Source organism: Gallinula chloropus, assembly GCF_964237585.1.
Source record: "Gallinula chloropus genome assembly, chromosome: 1".
NCBI lineage: Eukaryota > Metazoa > Chordata > Aves > Gruiformes > Rallidae > Gallinula > Gallinula chloropus.
Genome location: NC_140085.1, coordinates 141,153,798 through 141,176,067, shown reverse-complemented (window position 1 = coordinate 141,176,067; position 22,270 = coordinate 141,153,798). Strand labels below are relative to the sequence as shown.

The 22,270-nt window shown below is 43.2% G+C and overlaps 1 protein-coding gene across 1 annotated transcript in view; it reads right to left on the bottom strand.

The window, feature by feature from the left end:
- SLC9A7 (solute carrier family 9 member A7) overlaps positions 1-22,270 on the bottom strand; it is a gene marked incomplete at its 5' end in the record, with an annotated part of 72,837 nt that overhangs the window by 11,340 nt on the left and 39,227 nt on the right. Inside the window, 8 exons of the mRNA XM_084279534.1 lie at positions 1,285-1,367; positions 4,212-4,275; positions 9,211-9,270; positions 15,667-15,820; positions 17,142-17,253; positions 18,705-18,818; positions 18,936-19,024; positions 19,359-19,464. Coding sequence (XP_084135660.1) covers positions 1,285-1,367; positions 4,212-4,275; positions 9,211-9,270; positions 15,667-15,820; positions 17,142-17,253; positions 18,705-18,818; positions 18,936-19,024; positions 19,359-19,464 — 782 coding nt within the window. The remainder of the gene's footprint in view (positions 1-1,284; positions 1,368-4,211; positions 4,276-9,210; positions 9,271-15,666; positions 15,821-17,141; positions 17,254-18,704; positions 18,819-18,935; positions 19,025-19,358; positions 19,465-22,270) is intronic.

Below are 22,270 nucleotides of genomic sequence, written 5' to 3'. Positions count from 1 at the left end.
AAGGCCAAACAAGCAGCAGTCAGCCACAGCTGAATCCTCCCATCTTCTTGCCAGAGATTTTTTAAATAACAAAAATTGACCGCAATACACTTTGACACCAGCCACTACAACTCCAGGGGTTAACTCAAAGTTAGTAACATTTATGAATATGTAAACTAGCACATACACTCCTTTCAGGGCTTTGGTCTACACCACTGCATCTGAAAGCATGTCACAAGCAGATTTCACCCTGAGCAGACAAGCACTGTTAGGATCTCAATGCTTTCAACACTAGACCTGGGTTTCCCTGGGGGGGAATATCTTGATGCACAAGGTATGAAAGGGAGCTCTGGTGCATCAGCTGTGCCAACAATCTCTCATCAACTGATGGCAAGAACACCAGTGAAAAGACTTGCTTCTTGGATGCCACAAGATTAAGGACCTATCACCAGTGCTTACATCTATTTAGCTGCCCCAGAAATTACCAGGAATCAAGAACTGAAACTTCACTTATCCCCAGAAAATCAACGGCTTGCCATGGCCACAAGATTACGTTTGCCATTTTCCTTTAAGTGAATGTAGGCTGTTAAAGAGGGGAACCTGTATGATGTAATGATTATGAACATGCTTAGTAGGTTTAAAAAAACATGAGCATAAAGGACAGGACAGCTACACAGAAACTGCTCAGAAGCTCAAACAAGGTTAAATAGTTAACAACAGCTTTGGTATAACAATCACTACAGATGGGTTGTATAGTACTATATACACACAGGGACATTCTCTGCTCTGACACTGGTAGGAAGTTCTGGATATATTGAAGGCAATAAGCTGGATCACATGTAGTTTTTTAGTTCCAGCACTTCCCAGATCAGTGATGGGTTTTCCAAAGAAGACTTACATCACAAAAGCAGATGGCTCTTCAGAGCAACGAGTGGGGACTTAGACATGTACGGTGACCTGGAAAAACATAATGCTGTGAGCATCAGTGAACAGATGAATGGAACAAATCAGAGGATCTGAAATAGTTAATGTGCTGTCTTATTGTTTAGGATGAGACTTCAGCTCCTAGAACTGATGGGTTTCTGTCTTCCAGCAAGTGTGGCAGACCATGCATTAAAGAAAAGAAAGGTCCATCCTCTGAGTCAGCAAGTTCAAGTCTCAGTTCTGTGCTTCAAACCTGTCAGATACTTGATCTTTCTCCAGTTTGACTCCCTCAAGTGCTTAAGGCTACATATGGGTACATGGAAAGGAAAGAAAGGTGAACATGTCGTGCCTTGAAGCCAAGCTGAGTTTTCAAAAGGATACTTATGGTCAAAGCTGTACCACAGCCTGAAGAGCCAAGCACTTTCCTGCTTTGTCCTGTTCCTTCTTTCAGAATCCGGGCCGTCCTAAAAAGAAGATAAAAACCACTTTCAATTATTTCAGGCAGAGAAAACCCTGAAGTCACACATCCCATTGAATCACATTGCAATGTCCTGTCCAAATACGCCAAATTACTTCAATACTGCACATGGACTGCAGAAGAAAGCTATTTAGAGACATGATTGCACCAGGAAGGTTATTTTTCCTAGAAAGACAAGAAATTACTGCAGAGGAGGTGGCTCTCTTCATTACCTTCAAGTTACCTTTATGAGCCCTCTTCTACCAAGTTCCCTTGAGTTTAAAGCTTACTGCATAGTTAATGCAGTAATGGACATAAAAATAACTCCAAAACTAACAAATAAGCCTCACTGATGTCCCATCCCCATTCTCCTCCCCCAAAAAATGAACTGGGGTAATCCAGACTGATCCCTAGTAATTGCTTGGTTGGCTTCCTTAGCTTTAGGTCTATTCAGTGTTCTTTCCTTAAACTATTGCTTCCCTGGAAAAAAAAAAGAAAGGATTCTGGCATACCTGACCAACTCTCACAAACCTGATGAAAAACATCACTTTTAAAAGAACATGCTTAACAGGAAATCCATATAAAATCACAACTGAGAAAAAATTTCTAGAGTGCTAGATCAAGCTCAGAAACATCTAACACTGCTAACAGCGTTAAATATAATCCCTTTACTAGCTGTGCTGCAAATCATCACACCAGCTGGTCTGCAGCTGCATTTGCTTTTACTTTTGTAACTGTTTTGGGTGGTTGGATTTGGTTTGTTGGCTTGTTGGGTGTTTTTTTTTTTGGCTGGAGGCCAAAGTTAAACACAGGAAAACAGATGAAGTGCTAAAGCCTTGTACAAAATATCTGCCAAACTACTGGGAAAGAACAAGACAGGATTGCCCTGTGTACTTCTGATCTGCAAGAAATCCATGAGCCACCAAGAGTTAAAGCTTAGTATATCTTCACTCCCAAAGGACATATTTTCTTTAGCTGGACATGCTGCTAATCTTGGCTTGGTGAATGAAAGAGGAATCCAAAGGGAACTGACTAAATGGAGCCCATCAGGAATGCAACACACAACTAAAGAGGGAAACAAGCGGGTAAATGCTCCATGTTTACATGGGAAAATAAGCAAACAAGTTACTTCCACTCAGACACTCAATGGGAACAGAATATCCGAGCTCTGTTTCCTGTTAAAGCAATTCCCCAAATGCCAAAAAGCTCAGTCTGAGCTGGCCACAGCCACCTTAGCACACCACCACTTCCTAGCCTGGGCTCTGTGCAGTAACCGCGGCCTTCGCTGCAGGAGGTGTTCTGAGGCCTGGACTTCTGGTTGCTTCCAGTAAGCTACGAAACCAAGTTCACCCTCTCAGGTACCCAAACCCAACACATCAGCATCTATTTTGTTTGCTGGACACAGGCTTCTACAGAGAACACAGAGATGCCTGATGCAGCTTCTGCAATGAAAGAGATGGTTGCTGAGCAAGTATCGCTTACCTCTGCAGCCTGTGACAAGAAAGGAAAAAAATAAAGAGAAAAGAGAACAGAGCTCACACAGACACCCTCAGCATCATCTGGGTCCAAAGTCATCTGTCTTTCCTGCCATTCAGCTTCCTCTACAGCAGGTTCCTACAAAACCAACTTGTGCTACTGAACAATTAGTGTCAAGCAGTATTCTGAACAGAGGAAGCTCCCACATCAGCCTCAGGAAATGTGGTTTGGGTTTGTTTGGGTTTTTCCTTCCCCCCAGACCTTTCTCTTCTCCTGAGAATTCACTTACAGATGAGAGAAATTGAAATTTCTGCTATGAACAAAGTTCTTCTGGTAGTCTCAATTGCTAATAGCATATCAAAAGGAAAAAAGTCAATTCCTGGGTTGTTGCTGATGCATGGAAAGCTGCACTGAAGACTCACAGCAACAGTTCACTGAACATAAATGACAATTTTACAGCACTCCTTTTGCCCCACACAGGCAGTAGGTAGTACAGGCAAGAGGCAGCTGGCTTGCAGTACAGTATATAGGAGCTAAAATCAGATTAGCAAGCTTGATCTTTAACTCTAAGCAAGTCCAAGGGCCAAAATTTTGTATCAGTTATTGAACTGAAGCCAAGCAGATTATCTCTGGGTCAGTCTTGCTGTGGACTGTTCATGCTGTAGCATATTAAAAGTGAGCACGTTGGGGAGTAAAGGAAGAGGAAAGCACATTGTTAAACAGAGTGTATTAGTAGATTCTGAAAGGTTTTTAACGCCTGATATGCGTCCACAAAAAGCTGAACGCTGCAGCATTACACCTGACACCACAGAATGGTTTTCAGTGGGCATTACTTGAATATTATGAACTGAAACACATTACTGACTGCTACTGCTTAGACCAGCTGGCAGCTGAGCACCATGCGGCTGCTCATTCACTCCTCTCCCCCTCAGTGGGATGGAGAGGAGAACCAGGGGGAAAAAAAATAGGGTAAAAAAAGGTAAAACTCCTGAGTTGGTATAAGGACACTTTGCCAGGACAGCGGAGGAAGAGGAAAACAACTATGTTTATAAGAGAACATGCAAACCGTGTGATTCACTCATCACCCAGAACACAATGCCCATCCCATCCCCAAGCAGCAATTCCTCCTCCCCAGCCAACTCCCCCCTTTATGTACTGAGCATTATGTCATATGCTATAATCTCTTTGGCTAGTTTGGGTCAGCTGTCCTGGCTGTGTCCCCTCCCAGCTTCTCATGAAAATGAGCTGAAACCCAGGACGCTGACCCGCCGGCTAGGAGAGAGAGGTTTTATCCACACACGTAGCTTCTGCAGGTCTTTATCTCCTTAGTTATAAAATAAGATCAGTCTAATAGAGAAGTTATGTAATTACTTACTCCTTGCAAGACTTGAAAGCTGTCGTTAGTAGGTGGAGGATCCTGATCTGGGTCAACCCCAACCCTACAGAAACATTAGGAAAACAAAGTGAGGAGTGTGACTGGGGGTTACAAATGCTGTAAGGTTGGCAGAACGCATTTTAAAAGCACTTTAAGCACCCAGCAAAGCTGCATTCAGAGAGGTTATCAGAAAAGTTTGAGGAAGAGCTGTCCATATTGCCCAGCTATAAACAAAATGCTTTTTCACAGCAGCACCTGTTGACTAACAGCTTTAACTCCATCTCAACATCAACTTTAACTGCTTACCTTTGTTGGCAATTTTTTTAGGACACTGGCAGATACTGGTTTTGGCTTAAAAGGTGAACTCTGGGTGGAATCCTCTTTAGTTAAGAGCATCCCTTTTGTCCAGCAGCAAGAAACCACAGACTAAGAATAAGCCCAGACTAAATATTTGACACAATAAATAACTTAGCTGCCAGATGAGCCTCAGAATGACTCAATTTTAAGAAAAGCCACACACACACAAAGCATTAATGCACTGTGTGAAGCAACAAAAATACTTTATAAAGACTTGTGATGTAAATTTATTCCAAGTTTTGTTCACCTAACATAACAGAGCTGCAGTGGATTAACAAGACATTTGTCTAGTCCAGCCTCCCACTTGTGTGAGGGACGGTCTGTGTGAGATGGCAGACCATTACAGAATAATATGTTCATAAGAAACTGCCTACTTGCTTTTGCATAGTTAGAAAGCATCCTGCTAATGAACCACCCTTTCACACAGTGCTCCTATGCAAGATGGGTATTTAATCCTTGTAATTATGTTCAGGTTTTTCTGGTCTGTTTTGGGGATAGCTATTTGCCAAGATAAGACCTGACTAGTTTTAAATCCTATTCATGTCTTAATCTCCACGCTCTCTTGTAGAGCCTAGACCTCCAACCTCAGATGTTAGGCAAGACTGTCAGTCTCAAAGGTGTTCTGTTTCAGTCCTACCATGTTGTGGAGTAAGTGTAGGGAAATGCATGCAGCAACAAAAACATATCATCTGAAAGGGCTAACTTCATTTCCCCTCTCTTGAAGGGGCAGAGCCAGTGTAATAATTTCTTTGTTACCTAGGCCACGTGCCAGGTATTTCCAACCACAGTATTTATGCAACATCCCTGAGGATCACTAGAAGCCAACAGAACCTTGCTGGTAAGACCATACAATTTGCATGTCCCAGGGACATGTGCTTGCGTAAGGTAAGCAGTGATCCTAACATGATTTACCTCCAGGCACAGAAGGTCACATAGTTTAAACCAAAACACTCTCAAGTAACTTCCAGGGCAGCACTAATAGAATGACAGAAGAAGAAAGGCACTGAACCAAAGTGTTAAGTCATCCTTGTGGACTCATGGCCAATCCAAGGCCTCACATGACTTAAAGTAGTTATGGGGAAATCCTGAAGGCTACTGATTCTAGGACAGCCTGTGGCAGCCTCATACAGAGGCAGTGCAGACCCAGTCCTCTGCTTGGATGTCTTCCTGACTTTTTCTTTTCTCATCACTTCCTTTTTCCATATACAGAGTCATCTTCACTCTTAGGCACATTTGACTTGGGAATTCATTGACTCTGACCAGCCCTGAGTGAAAATCTTCACCAGTTCAAGGGAACACTGGACAAATGGATTGGATACTGGGTTGTGCTAAAATAAAATGCCACACATGAGAGATCTGAAAGGTCATGAGGTTACAAGGACCTGGATGTTACTGTGTAGGCTACAAGACGTGGCAAGAAGTGTTTTCTGCAGACAAATGTGAAGCCCCACACAGAAAGCGGGCAAGCAGCATCAGGAAACCTGCTCAAGCATGGCAATATACATAAGGTTTTGCATTCCTCTGCAAATACACAGAAAAGAAAGATTAGTGGCTTTCCAAACTCCAGCTGCACACTGGGGAGGTTCGGTGCACTACGCACAGCAACCACGATGGGGTCAGCCACGCAGCTGGCAATAGGAAAGGCGGAGTTCAAGAAGCTCATTCCAGAGGAGGAACATTGCTTGCATTCCCTAAATAGTTTTAACTCCCTGTGCTACCCATTCCTTTCACAGCACATAAGAAAACCAAGCCATTAAGAAAGTCTCTGGTTTGACTTAACACACAAGGCTGTGGATTCCTTTGGGGGATTTTAACTGCCCTTAGGCAGGGGAAGAGGCTTAGTAGAAGGACCAAAGCAGGATGACCACACTGTTCAGCAAAAACTCACAGTACAACACACACCAGGTGTTTGGGTTCACTGTTGTGCTGAAGAGGAAAAAAAGAGATGTTTTCTGTATTAAAATTGTTACACTTTTAGGAAAAAATAATTTTTTTTAGTGCAGACATTTCTTTCAGTATTGAAATAGTACCTCCACACAGACTTTTCTTCAGGTAAATTTATATTGAGAATTTCTAATTAACTCTTTTATAAATCACTTTTTTAAAAGTTCATATTTCAAAATGTATTCCTCAGTTTGCAGATTAACACAAAATGCATTACTATTTTGAATTCTCATAACTACTACTTGTATCTTTCAACTAACATGCTGTGTCTCTCATCCTCTACTATAGTATACATTTGTGTAGAAAGCTTTGGCTTTTTGCAGCAAGCCCGCCTGTTTTAAGTCTCAAGGTATGTACAGCCCGGTCTCATGACAAGCATCATGTTTTTGCATGCCCCACTTCTAAGAAAGTCTCATCTTTATCATCTGAAACAAAACCATGCCAAAAAACCCCAATCACATCTCTTCCAAACTCCTTTACAGTGAAGGGGAGCACAGAAGACATTTAGTTACTTCATCCTTGCTTAACTACTTCCATAACTGAAAGGACAAGTACAGCTGAGAGCTGATGCACGTAGGTCTCCAACATAATTTGTCTCTGGTGGTTAAAAGAAAAAAAAAAAATTAATCCACCTCACATCCTTAAGTACATTCAAAAAGCTTCCCATAACTTAAATGTGCTGTAAAGACCAACATCAGTTCTTATTTATTTAACTAGTTTTTAAATGAAGTAAAACTGTTACTGGATTGATTTATGCAAACCCTCTCCCAGAGATGGGGGGCATGGAGAAGGAAGCCTTCCTAATGACTGCAGTGTTTGCTCAACCCCCTGAGCAGAAAGGCAAGCAAGTAACCCAGATCTGGCCAAAACCAGCGTTTTGCTGAAGAGACACTGTGACAAGGACTGGTGGGGGTGTGTGTGTGTGAGCTGCAGGACAGCCAAGGCCAGGGCAGTGCAAAGATGCAACAAGCATCTTTGTTTTCCCCTCCCCCCCTTTCTGAAAGCACACTGCAGCAGTTGTGTGTGGATTCCTGAGGGAGTACAGTAGCAATTCAAATAAATAATTTTTAAAATGCAGATGTCAGATGAAGACAACGAGCAGGCTTTCAGCCGTCACAACACATGTATATCTCCAAACTGGTGAAAAATCCATTGATTTCCCCCATTTGCATCAATTTGGTATTTGATAGATACCTTGGTACTTTGGTACATAAAGTTCAGCCATCTTTATTTCTGCCTTTGGAAGTTTAATGGAATCTGTAGGCAAGAAGAGTCTGCTACAGACAAATCCACTATCGGTATTCCAGTATCAAATTCACTCCTCACTAAATAAAACACTTTTTTTGTCATTGTTTTTAAGGTATACAAGGTTTTTCATGCTTTAGGGACTCTCTAATAGCAAAGGGATTCCATTGAGTAATGCCGAAGCACGCTGTTTCCACCCTTAGCTGGCTCCTGACCTCCTTGGTCTGTATTCTACAGGCACCACACATAGGAAAGCAGTTGCTCAGATTCGACCCCTCAGATGCTGAGCCTGTTTGGTCATGTAAGCAGCATGGTAGAAAATGGCTGACACACAAAATGGAAACTAAGTGTATGGAAAAGAATGGTAAGAATTAAAAAGAAGCAGACAGAACTACTTCAAGTTCTCCACTATGTCATTTTAAAATGGGTGGAACCATTTCTTCTGATGCTCCAAAAACCTTGCCAAAGCCCTGTAACACATGGATGACAAGTTATCAAAATACCAGGCTTTCTTACTTTCTAGCATATGTAATTAGCACAGCAACAGCCAAGGCTAACTGTAATGGATAATAGTTCTCAAATTCTCTGTACAAACTAACATACTGCATCTCTGGCAAATTTAGCAGATGGCTGGGAACCTTTGAGTGGGACAGGATACACGAATAACCTACCATCGCCGCACCCTAAGGACTTCTCTTTATACAAATACTGTATATATCTCTCTATATATACACTGCACATAGAAATAAACATTCTCCTACAGGTGTCAGTTACAGATTTTGTCCCAAGCTCCCTCCCTACCCCATCCATGCACCAGTTATAGAAACCATCAACTGCAGAAAACTAGGATCCTAGGTTCCTGGTTTATCTCCACTCTTACTAGGATCTTCTTACAAAGCAATGTGATAACCTTCAGGTTTTAAAAATACATCTCCCAAAAAAGGCTGAGCTAAATCATCTGTGAGGTCCCTTCCAACCTGAACATTTGTATGAAATAACCCCAAGGAATACTTCAGTAACACTGGAGTGATTAGGGATCATTGGATCACATCCATGATTCACCAGCTTTCAAGTCTTCCCAGGCCAGAGACACTAATTTTGCTTCATTAATTAACCATACACAAGAGTTAAAGGACATGGTATTTTGTGGTTTTTCTTTTGGTGTGCTTTGTTTGTTTGTTGTTTGGGGTTGGTTTTTTGTTTGGGGTTTTTTTTTTTGTGTGTTTTGCTTTGGTTTTTTGGGGTTTTTTTGTTTAAGCTAAAGGTATGATGCATGTTCTATGTTCTCCCAGCTCAGAAGAGACTCAGAACTGAGGAACATCTAAGGCACTCTGCAGAAAAGGAGGAGCAACAGCAGCATGCCATAGTACAGAAATAGAACACACTTAGTGTTATAAAGATGAAGAAAGCCAAGCACCAGGTTAATTTGGCATCAACGAAAGCACAGTGTCACCTGAAATACAGCCAGCGGCTTTCACTCATCTCTTCCACCGATGGAATACGGTCACCAACTCTGGTACAGTACAAGAATGCAATATGCAATGTGAGGAACAAAATGCTCATGAGATGGTTGCTTTACAGAGCTTCACACCAAAACAAAATTAACCAAGAAAAAACTCTACCCAGTCAATGAAAGACAAAGCATACAAGAATAAGAATGACAGAACAATGACAAAGTGATAAAAATCATGACAATTAACAACAGCAGTACTTGATGGTTGAGATGTCCAGTAACGTTCTTGATTCCTTCAGATTCAGGCTGGAAACACACCTGTATTCAGGACAGACTATCTCCCCCAGAAAATCAGATTCAGTAGCTCTCAAGAGCTGCTACACAAAGACAGAGCCAATCTAAGACAATTCCTACCACTTCAGACCCACACAAGGTCTAAAAGAGAAAGTCCTTGGAGAAAGTAACGACAGAGGCCACCAACACTGCCTAGTTTCAGAGCAACCCAGCAGAGCTGGCGATACATACTAAACCACCCCGTTAACTTAACTAGCAGCTGACTAGTCACCTTTAACGTGATACATCTCTAGTCATAGCAAAACATGCTTTTGCTCCCTGCTTTGCCTTTCTCAGTTGTACTTTAAATAAAGAAAAACACAAGTGAAAGCACGTTTGGTTTCTAGTACTTTCCATGCAAATTCCTTAGCAGCTTGTGGTTTGTCTTTTTTTTTTTTCCCCCCCTCTCTGTTTTTCCACCAAGGCATGCTACAAGAACTAGGTGCTGCTTAAGTGGAATAAAAGCCCAGATGATCAGAAATCCACCCAGGCCGTGCTTTGCAAAGAGCAGGTGTGCACATCACATCTTGATAAACCAAATATTTAAGGCCGTGGCCTGCGCTATGAGGGGCATGCACTCATCTCATCCTTGAAGGCCGAGGTGAATACCAGACTTTGGATAGATTTGTTTTGGATTTGGGATTCAACAGCTCTTCTCCTGTATCAACATACTCTCCAGGTCAAAGTGCTGTGCTCCAAAAGGCCAACACCGAGACAGCTCCACACACACAGCAAAAACAAGCCATCAGAAACTGCTCAATAACTTCCCTTCTACAACTTCTTGCTCATTGCTGTATCTTTGCCAAGTTAGAGGCAAAGATTACTTCAGAGGCAAAGAGTACTGAAGTTTTCCCAGATGTCTTTGTGTAACGTTTTTTGGAAAATTTTAGCTATTTTGGAAGAGTTCAGCTGTTTCTCAGAAGATGGCTGAGGAAGAAAATAATTCCCACCACCATGTTTTAAAAAACCATAAATAATAAAACATCACAAAAAGCAAACCCAACCTTGGAAGTAGAAGTTGTTTCAGGTAGGTTCAGGGTGCCTTAGGCACTTCTTTTTTTGATCTAACCAAGATAATGACTCCTGAAACTGCCTGCTGAGGCTTGACAGAGCTTGGCAGTTAAACCTACATCACCCAATGTGGCTCCTGAGATCAAATTGAACCCAGCTCCTACAGGGTCTGGGCCTTCCCCACACTTTGTGTCTCTGGCATAAATTGCTACATTTCAGAGCACGAGAACAGAGATGAGGAAGCATCTCCCAACCTTACTTGCAGGCATCCAAAAAGGGACACAATCTCTTTCCTACCATGGGAAAAAACCAGAGGGGTGAGGCTAGAGGTTTGGAGGCTACAGTGAACCTCCGTGAAGAGAGATTCAAGATTGATGAGAAACTAGAGATTGTGAAAGGAAGAGGAAGACAGGAGAAACTAGTCTGGGAAAGATGACTAGAGAAAACAGTGGAGAAAGATACAGTAAAAGGTAAAAGCCCACAACAGAGGGCAAGGGACAGCACCAGTGCCCTTGTCTTCAAGGGCAGCAGAGAGCAGGTAGAAAGCAATGGAGAGAAGGATCCGAGTTGTAGAATAACAGAAAGGGGCTGTAAAATGAAAGGATGCAACATCCTGTCAGACATCCCCTACTCTGGTCCAGAACATAAGACAGGGCTGGATCCCAGCATCAGTGCTTGCCTCCTGCTGTCACAGCACACAGAAACACTGTATTTAGGAAATGCACGTTTTATTGTTGGACCACCCTGGGTAAGACAAGGAAATACAGCCTGAGACTGCCACCAAGCTGTTGGTTTTACCACCATCCCGAACAGCAAAGTAGTTCGGGTGGCAGCTATACCACAGTTGGTGTTTCCAGATTTCTTTCTAAGTTTGTTCACATAAGGAAAAAAAAATTAAAAATCACTACATTGCAAATACCTTGTTTGAGTTTTCTAAGTCAGACATAAGGCAGTAAATACCTAAGTTGACGTTGTCTGTGCAGCTTTTAACTTTTATGGTAGAAAGATACTTTGAATTCTTGAAATTGGCTAATATAATGCTTTAAGGTTTAGGAAAAGGTTGCTAAGTATAACAGAAATTAGTTCCTTAAAATAAACACAACCTTCCTCATTTGGAGCAGCTTATGTAGGAAAGGAAGGCATTAGTCTCTGCATTGCTTCACTTGACGTGAAAAGAACTGGGTCAGTAACCTCTGGTGATAAATGGAAAAAGCCATTACGTTGCAGTGCAAATGCTGGGACTTCACATTGTTCCTGTGACAGATAAATGACATGGTAAGTCAGCTACTTTTCTCAAAAGAGGAACTTTGCCAGTGGTATTGATTTACAGAGCTCTTGAGTTTGCTGAAGTTGTTAAAACCTCATGCGGGAAATTGTTTCTTTGTTTTAGTCTCAAAGGAGAAGACTGTCTTTTTAATATCCAAATCAGGCTTTAGTTCCTAGGCAAAAATAAGCTACTGCTAGCAAAGCAAGACTGCTTACGACTTGCGTGCTTGGATACGTGTCTCTGATGGGCAGCCAAGAAACTCAAACACATCCCAGCTTTAACTCACGCTTCTGGCATTCATTTTTAACTTGCTCAGCGTCAAGTGGCAGAAGCCAAAACCATCTAAATATCCCATTATTTTTCACTTGGATTTTGCCATCACAACCTCACTTTCCCAACCAGTTAAGCAGTAAACTGAAGTTCAGTCTTTGCTACAGCCCATACTGGTCCTCTGCTTGGCTAGACGCTTAAGCCTGAGCAGTGGACCCTGGTACACCAGTGACATCCCCAATTTGGAAAGAAACCCACTCTTCTGATTGACTTGAGACATTCCAAACAGAGCAAGGAGAGTCAGAGGGCATTTTGTCCTATTTTCCTCCTTATACTGCTTTTTACTTTACCAAACCTCTATTTTCACATTGGCCTCTCTATCCATCACAGGAGAGGTGGCACCACCAGAAGTCAAGAACAAAGCGTGTATTGCTATTACTATGGAGTTGTGAACTTTACATGACAGCTGGCCCTTTGGGAGTCCACACAACTCCTGGCATTTAAGTCCAACACACAAGAGGCATTAGCTTTCTACATCCCCTCATTCACTTAATCTTTTAACTTATGTTCTGCTAAATAATCTTCACAGAATCACTAGGTTGGAAAAGACCTTTGAGATTGAGTCCAACTGCAGCTGTCCTATACTAAACCATATCCCTGAGCACCTTGTTGACCTGTCTTTTAAATATATCCAAGGTCAGCGACTCAACCACCTCCCTGGGCAGCCTGTTCCAGTGCCTGATAACCCTTTCAGTGAAGAACTTTCTCCTTACATCTAATCTGAACCTGCCCTGGCGCAGCTTGAGGCCATTTCCCCTCATCCTATCAACTGCCACTTGGTTTGTAGACCACTTTTCTACAACATCCTTTCAGGCAACTGTGGGTGGCAATAAGGTCACCCCCTCAGCCTCCTCTTCTCCAGGCTAAACATTCCTAGTTCCCTCAGCTGCTCCTCATAAGGTTTTTTCTCCAGCCCTTTCACCAGCCTGGTTCCCTGTCTCTGGACACGTTTCCAGGGCCTCAACGTCTGTCTTATGGTGAGGGACCCAAAAACTGAACACAGTACTCGAGGTGTGACCTCACCAGTGCTGAGTACGGGGGTATAATCACTTCCCTGGACCTACTGGCCACACTGTTTCTGATACAAGCCAAGGTGCCATTGGCCTTCTTGGCCACCTGGGCACACTGCTGGCCCATACTCAGTCAGCAGTCAACCAACATCCCCAGGTCCTTCTATGCCAGGCAGCTTTCTATCCCCTCTTCCCCAAGCCTGTAGCGCTGCACAGGGTTGTTACGTCCCAAGCGCAGGACTCTGCACTTGCCCTTGTTGAACCTCATCCCATTGGTCTCAGCCCATCTCAGCCTACCTACCCTCAGGCAGATTGACACATCCTCCCAGCTTAGTGTTGCTTAGTGTCATCAGCTAACTTACTGAGGGAACATTCCATCCCTTCATCCAGGTCATTGATAAAGACATTGAACAAAATTGGAACTTGTAGGGCAGCACTGCTTATTTCCAACTTCTTGCAACATAAACTAACAGGCAGGTGCCAGGACTCTGAAAGCATCCCAAGCCACCTCAGGGAGACATTCCTACCACACAGCCTCAGTACCACATCAGCTCTATACACTGTGATGCTGAGGGAGGGACTGGGATAACACCTCATCTTCACCTCCTCCTGCCTACCTCTTCAACTGGATAGAAAGGGATAGCATATTTTTAAAATTCAGCTGGAAAACTAATCCATCCCTTTCTTAAATCTGTAAGGCCAGATAGGACTTCTTGCTTTCCAGCAGAAAGGACTCGATACTTCCTTACTTAACCAGCATGAAGAGTCTAATCCTCCATCAGGTGGACACGGCTGCCACCTCCTGGCACAAATCTGATTTCATGCAGTCTGAAAAAGTGCAGTTGGTTATTAACAGAGAAGTGCCTATCAGCGCAGCTGTATGCAGACCTTGCAGTTCCTCAACACACTTCCTACGTAGAGTTCCCTTGCTTACATGACATCCTTCCTTCATAAGGAAAGTTAACCATTTATTTTCCATCAACCACGCCAAAGAAGAGGCAGTTTATAATTACCACTTACTAGAAAGTGTGGGTAAATGTGCCTCTGCAGCCCAGGATGTGATTGGCTTTCTGGGCTGCACCACAGTAAGTGTGGCCAGCAGGTCAAGGGAAGTGATTCTGCCCCTCTACTCCGCTCTGTTGAAACACCACCTGGAGTACTGCGTCCAGCTCTGGAGCCCTCAAGACAAGGGGGACATGGACCTCTTGGAGAGGGGTCCAGAGGAGGGCCACGAGGATGATCAGAAGGCTGGAACACCTCTCCTACAAAGACAGGCTGAGAGAGTTGGGCTTGTTCAGCCTGAAGAAGAGAAGACTCATGGGAGACCATATTGTGTCCTTCCAGTATATGAAGGGGACCTACAGGAAAGCTGGGGAGAGACTGTTTCTAAGGGCATGTAGCAGTAGAATGAGGGTCAATGGTTTTAAAGCCTCAAGCAGGGTAAGTTTAGATTAGACATGAGAAAGAAGTTCTTCACTATGAGGGTGGTGAGACACTGGCACAGGTTGCCCCGAGAGGTGGTGGAGGTCCCTTTCCTAGAAGCATTCCAGGTCAGGCTTGATGAAGCTCTGAGCAACCTGATCTAGTGAAGATGTCCCTGCTTAATGCAGGAGAGTTGGACTAGATGGCCTTTAAAAGGTCCCTTCCAACCCAATGCATTCTATGGTTCTAAATCTCAAAAACCCCTGCAGTTACACACTTTGAACTACAGTTTACACAACTGTCTTCTGGCATGGCCTTTCCAGTTGTTCTGCCTCATTGGCCACATGAAGGATTTTTGCAAATACAGTCTACCTGAAGGGCAAGCCTGGAATGGATAAAGTGTGAGTTCTTTCTCCCTTCAGAGGCAACTCATCAGCCAGGCTCATGAACTGAACTAGCTTAGTAGATGTTAAGCTATCCCCAAATGTCAATGTACTCACAGCCCTAAAGTACCAGATACTGGACAGGATTTACAAATGGCTACAAAATTATGCCACTTACCATTTTCATGCATTCTCAAAACAGGAGGAAATACATCCAGAAGACTAGCAAGATGCCATTATCCCAGTTCTTTAGGTAACATCAGGTTTGCTTGGATAGGTGTTTAAAGTGCATTCAGTTTAGCTCCACCCACTATGAACTATTTCACTTGAAAATCAAAACAGGGCCATTACCAGGAGCCAGAATACAGGGAAGTGTCTGGTATAATAGGAACAGAAATGTACATGGGACTAGACAGGCTAATTCTTTCTTTTCAGTATAGGGGCTGCTGCATCAGGCAACATTTCCACATCCTGCTGGGCTGACAAAGACCTAGATACCTACAACACAGAGCATCAGAGACCTTCAAGCTGAATCCCAGCAGCTTCTTGCACATTTTCTTTACCAGTCATCAGCAGCATCTTCCTCTATAAAACAACATTCTCAATACACAGATCACCTCTAACAAGCATGAAACAAGTTCTGGAGGACTATTCCAGATTAGCACAGTGAAGTTTCCCCAGCATATGGTTGCTTACTGACCTGATGTTCAGCCATGACAGCATAGGAGTTGTACCTCCACCGACAATCCACACAGTGAAAAAGACGATGAGAAGAGTTGTTGAGAACATCATTTGATGTGAGTAGGTAGCAGTATCTCGTATAGCCAGAGCAAATGCCATGGCACCCCTGAGACCTACGTGAAAGAATGAAACAAGAGAGCTTGAGAAGTGCAACTGCACCTGTTGATACTACAGCATCTTTCCTTGCCCACTCCCTGCCACTCAGGCACAAAGTGAAAGGCAGAGAGCGCTGGGTTCTGGCAACTTTTAATTCCCTCAGTTTCCCAGTTAAATGATGCCCTGAGATAATTTAGGACATAATTTTCCCTGATAGTTTTCTGTAACTTACAGAAACCACAAGTGTTAAGAAAAAGATATAAATATTTCCAGAAACTAACAGGAAAGAAATTCAGAAACAAACACATGGACACCAGCAAAACATATTCAGGAACTCAAGCAGCTCCCTGCATCCAGTTGATTCTGTAACTGAAGTGTGAGTGCTTGATATGAAGTTGTTATCAGCTAGGAAAATATCCTAGTTTAGATGATTTTCACAGGCAGACTATATTCCATCTCTCTCCCCTGCTTTTGATTATGAAATTCCACTAGCAAGGACAAGTCATGGCATTTGATCATCTGGGAATGACGGGACAGTTTAAAATGGAAGAGACTTCTAGAGGTCATGTGATCCAACTCCTGCTCAGGCAGTGGAGTAGGTTGCCCAACATCACATTCAGATGGCTTTTGAGTATCTCCAAGGATGGAGATGCTAAAATTTCTCTGGACAATCTGTGCCAGCATTTGGACACAGTAAAAAGTGTTTCCCGACACTCAGAGTGAACCTCCCGTGTTTCAGGTTGTGCCCACTGCCTTTGGGCCTGCCACTGGGCACCACTGGAAATAGCCTGGCTCCCTTTTCTTTGCACCCTATCATGTACAGGGGGATCCCTGGCACTTCTTGAGGACATAAACATTTAGAAACACAGTCTATGATTTGCTTTAAATGAAAATGTAAACAGTTATCTGTGTGACACAAATCATAAGAGAGCTTAAGTCAAATACCTTGCTTTCTCCAGCTGAGAGAGAGGGCACCCATAAACAGACCTTGATTTTCTCATCAGATACCTGTTTCTGCACTACATGTACATCAGATCAGCTAGAATTAGACTTCTGGAAGAGATATATCCCAATTCCCCCATCCCTTTCAGACACACTTCAAATGCAAATAGTCTGTTCCCAACACAAGGTAACTGCTTACTGCCAGCCACTGGCATTTCAAGACACCACTCTTTCCAGACGTGACACACTATCTGTAAAGTTTGGAAGATACATGATGAGACACTACAGTAATCATCAAGTCTTCTATTCAGGGTGTGGACTACAAAAGCAGAAGGTAGTGCTGTAAGTTGCTTATGAGTTAAAGAATAAGATTCTTTACCAAACGCTTCAATTTACCTGAAAACATCATCATATGCTGAAAGTTCCAGCTGATCTTATGTCTCCTACCCAGATTCAGCAAGAAGGAGAGAGGGTAGATGTGTGCAGCTCTGCCCAAAAAGATTGCAATCTGTTCACAGCTAAGGGTTAAGGATTTAACTCCCCCAATTTATGCACTCTAAGGTACCTGGCTCTAACCTGAAGCTTTTGTTTAAGTGAGAAGTTATAACATGAAGTGTTGTTCTTACCTCCACATAAAACAGACTTTGACCAACTAGGGACATACAGAACTCACTGCACAGAATGCAAATTGTAACTAACAACCAAATTTTTTGTGTACAGTGAAATTATACCTAGTATTTAAATTACCAGTTGTGCAAACAAAGACTTAAAAATTCACACTTTAAACCAATGATCATTTGATGATGGGTTTCAGACAAATAGAAAGCCAGTCTTACATACAGAAGGAAAACCAACAGAAGACCAGCAAGTGGCCACTCCATTATGGTTCCTGCAGAGGCAAAACATCCTGCTGGTTGGCAAGCATGTAGGAACACAAAGTTACTAAGATGATAAATCAAAAAAAACCACTTGTCAGCACTAGAATGAATTTCCAAGAGAGCAGTAAGAGTACTGCAGAAATTCGTGACGGTAGGTGGTAAGCTCCTTCCCTCCCTTACTGTGGTGTAAAACATCCAGTTGTTCCAGCAAAGGAGCAGAAAGCTGAATAAACCCTCCACCGGTCTAAGGAACACTCTGGGACAAACTGGAGTGATGGGCTGAGATCTTGTAAGACACCAACACAACCAGCTCACCAAACACTGATCATTTGGGATAACAACATTAGAAGAACAAAACGACTCTAGAACAGAAAAGAAATAAAACTGTGTAAGAGTTTTAGGCACCACTGGGGTGTTGCCACAGCTAAAGTAAAGCAATCCTGCTGTTGTGGTTTAGCAGGACAACTGCCTGCAGGAAGTTATGTCTCTAGGGAAATAAGATTTTTATTATTACTTTGTATAAAAAGCTTCATGCAATTATTCCAGACAACTTTTGTAGCAGCCCTTTCAAGGCCTGCAGAACTCTGACATCATAAGCCATCATAGGAAGAACAACTAGGATTTTGTCAATGACACTGAGGCACTGAACTTGACCTCTACCTTTGGGGCATTGCTCAAAGATACCTGCCCATAATCATCATTTACTAGAAGTTTGTTTTCATCAAGGAACCATTGGAAAAGAAAAATGGATCCTTTCTAAGCCCTCGGAGTTCAAATACAAGAACAGGGCTATTGACAGCCAGCAATGTTTGTCAAGTCATACAATAAAGCACATTCTTTTACTTATCTATTGAAGTTATATGACTTCCAGCATTTGCTCTGGTGCAGAGCCAACAACTGCGTGGCACAGAGACCTTAGGGATTTGATGTAAGGGGTAATCAAAGATTGTTCCCAAAATTCTTCTGCCTGCAAGACAGGAGAAAAACTCAAGCCAGCTGCCATCCTCTGCTTGGTAAAGCCAAGGGACACTACATGTTTCCAGGCACATAACAAAAGCTCACACACAGCAAAAAAGGATACAAAAGCTCCAATGATGAAAACTGGGCTGAATATGTGTTTCTGGAAAGTAAACAGTGCCAAGCCCATATAAGAAAATATGAAGTTCTCCGCCAGGAAGTGCAACACCTCAAAGAGCTAGGGAGAAAGAGAGAGTCACATGTTAATGGCCAAGCAAGAAAGCTGCTTTGCAAAAAACACAGTACAGAGAATATTACAGCAATGCAGTGTTCAAAAGGTGAAAGACGGCCTTGCCTGCTTGGTGCGACTCCTCGATTCAACGGACAAGTTATTGTAGGTGTAATGTGCCTGGGTGATCCCACAGAAGAGGACAGCCACCACGCCTGGGAACACAATCAATCACATGTAAGATCAGCCTGCTCACAGTCTCAGCTCAGCACGTTTTACCCTTCACGAGTTCTATTAAATCTATGCAGCATCCTTCACCTCAAGATCTTACGAGGCTTATTTTCAACTGAGTTCAGAGGTTCAGGCAGGCAAACCACACCAGTGCTTTTGAAAGCCACAACTCTGATGGAATCATACAGAACACAGGGGGAAAAAACCCTTAAAGCACCAGCATCACGTTTCTCATCAGGTGGTTTCAATGAGCAAGTGGAAAAAGCGCTGCTAAGACAGACAGGACTGTCTCCGTATGCTTGAATCCCAACAACTCACCAGTAAATCCACAAGCTTCTGCAAGCAAGAAAGTGCTCCAGGACATCAAGAAGAAGAGAGCCGTTTCCAGCAGGGGGAAGCAGTGCAACTTCGTAAACTTCGTCACGTTAAGTCGTTTGTTAAGGTCATCAAAAATACAAGCCCACAGGTCCTTTGGCTTCCCTGTACCCAGCATTTCTGAGAAACACATTTATGTGCTAATAACCAATGCTAGTCTGAGAACAAAACACTTTCAATGCTGAAAAAACATCAATTATGTCACATCAAGATAAGCTTCAGAACCAAGGTCCACCCTAGCAACTGTCACGAGTTTTGGATGCTTTTGCTAAGAACATGTGGCACAGCTGTGGCTCCCCCTCTCTGAGGTAACATCTGAACTCTATGCCACGTTTCTTTCCCTGCCAGCAGGGATGGGATATATATACCTGGTGCTCCTTTTAGATAGTGTCTTCAGTTTTTGGTTGCTTTGTTTTTTTGTTTTTGTTTGGTGTCCCTCCTCTCAGATAAAGGTTCCCCCCCCCCCTTTAAATAACACATAAAACACACTCAGAAGCATTTAATTCATAGGTCTGCTCTTGACCACAGTAACCCTAAGAAGTAGTAGAACGATCAGAGGGGTTTTGCTCACATTTGTTGACAATTTTTCAAAAAGCATGGCTACTTCTGAGCTTCTGAGGGAAAACAGATACCTTACCTATGACAAAATATACTTTCTCTCCTTGGGTTGACGTGTTATAGAGTAAAAGCCAACTCAATTGGCGCAGCTCGGTCTTTCAATAGGAAGAAAAGCCCAAGTTGATCTTCCAGATGAGAGCAAAACTTGCAGTGTGTCAAACACACACACTGAATTTGCAGTTCATATGAGTCCTGAAGAAGTGGAACAGATTTCAGTGGTCTTAAATACAGCTCTTCACATGCTACAAAAATAGTTGTTCACATATTTATGGAGTAATTAATTTTTTTCCTTCATTGCTACTCTGGCAGCAGGTAAACACTCAACAGCTCACTGCACCTGAGGCACAGGCAGCGATGGGCAACTCCACTACACAGAAAGAAATTGTGCAGGGGCTGCAGAGGGATCCCAGGTCTTCCTGAAAGCTGACAACTGGCACAACCTTCTCTGAAAGCCAAGCTGGAGGACAGTGAGTAGCAGTCTCCCCTGCTCACATGAAGCCAATCGGTACCTCAGGGGTCACATCAAGGCTGCACCGTCATCCAACTGCCACTCTCCATGTGTAGCACAGCCTGGTCCTGGGCTCTCTGCAGCACTGCACAATCTAAATCCAACGGCAGCGCCGCTGCTTGGGGAGGCATGGCTCAGCGTGGGGTAGGGATGCTGTAAGCAATGAGCAGCACTGCCTTTCACAAGGAAATTCACAGGTTCTGGGGGGTCTGGGGCTCACAGCACAGCCTCCTGCGAGCAGCGCTCAGACCAGAAGGCTCAGTGGAAGCACCCTCCTGCGGGCTTTATCACAGAATAGCACGTTCACAGCAAGCCACAAGCAGTAACACCAGAGGCAAACAGCTGGCAGCACTTCAGTGGCAGCCTGGTTAGGATGAATCAATCCTGAGGCCAGCCACCTCTCTCTACACATACCTACTTCTTGTTGGTGTCTTCTGCCAATGTGGAGAATGCCAAGGTCTCAGCAGCACGTGCTCCAGCCACAACCTCAGCAACCCCTGCCTTGTCAGAAGATAACCCTCAACACAAAAGCCCAAACCATCATAAAAACAATATATTGTTCTCCATGATAGTTGGCATTACACCAAATAGGAAACTTGGCAGTTTTTCAACAGCTGTTAATTCTCCATACAACCACTTCTCCACATAAACCACCTCTCAAACCTCTGAGGATGTTCTGTTACACTCAGCTGAATTTCTGTGCCCCTCCCCCCTGCCCCCCCCCCCCCCCCCCCCCCGGCATGTTTTCTAAGATCATGCTTCTGACGCAGCAACATCCACCCTAGCAACAATTAGAACCTGTCTTCCCACAGAACACTCAGATAATCCCACCACAAGTTCATCCCAGTGCCTGGCTCAAAAAAGGCCATTATGGCTGCTGAGGAAACTGGACAGGCACAGTCACTCCATGTGGGAGGCAGAGGTTCAACCTTGTTTCCCCTGAAGTTAGGCAAGGGCCCTTATCAGAACCAATTCCTCATTTCCAGTCTTTTCTGGCAGCTTTGTGAATCAAATTCTTTATCACCCTTGCTGTTTTTATAGTTAAATCTGAAATGAAAACCTGTGCTCATCATCTTGGAGGAAGACAAAGGCAAGATAAACATATGGAAAAAGGTTTTGTTATTTCATTCAACTGACCAAATAGAAGTGTTAATTCAAATTAAATTATCATCTCTGTTTTCTTAACTTTCTTTACTCCTTAGAGCCTTCTGCTTCAGTTCACTGCAATCACACAGACTGTGCAATGTAGAAAGAAAACACAAAGCAGTACAAGGACCTTAACTGTTATAAAAATAACCACAAATAGAGAGGTCAAGACAGCTCGCTGAGAGCCAGAACAAGCCCTCCTGTGTTATCTGCATCATATTTGGAAACTAAGTATTCTGCCTGTCTTCAAAGGGCAACGGATAGCACCGCTCAGAGGTACAGTTGTAAGTACTTCACAGCCACAGGAATAAGCCTGTTAGCTTAATTCATGACTTAAGTTATGGGTTCTGGTCAGCTATGACAAGAAAATGCAAGCTTACTGCTTGCTTCTGCAGTACTGCACAGCATTAAGTGCTATTCCAAAACAAAGTAGTTAAAACTGTACAAATGAGCAGCAATTTAAGCATTGTGGTCGGTTGTTTAAATAAAGGAAAAAAACTCTAAACCTTAACAAAACTGCCCCAAAACCACAGAACAAACACCACCTCCATGCCTCCAAAAAACCCCACAGAGCTTGTCTTCT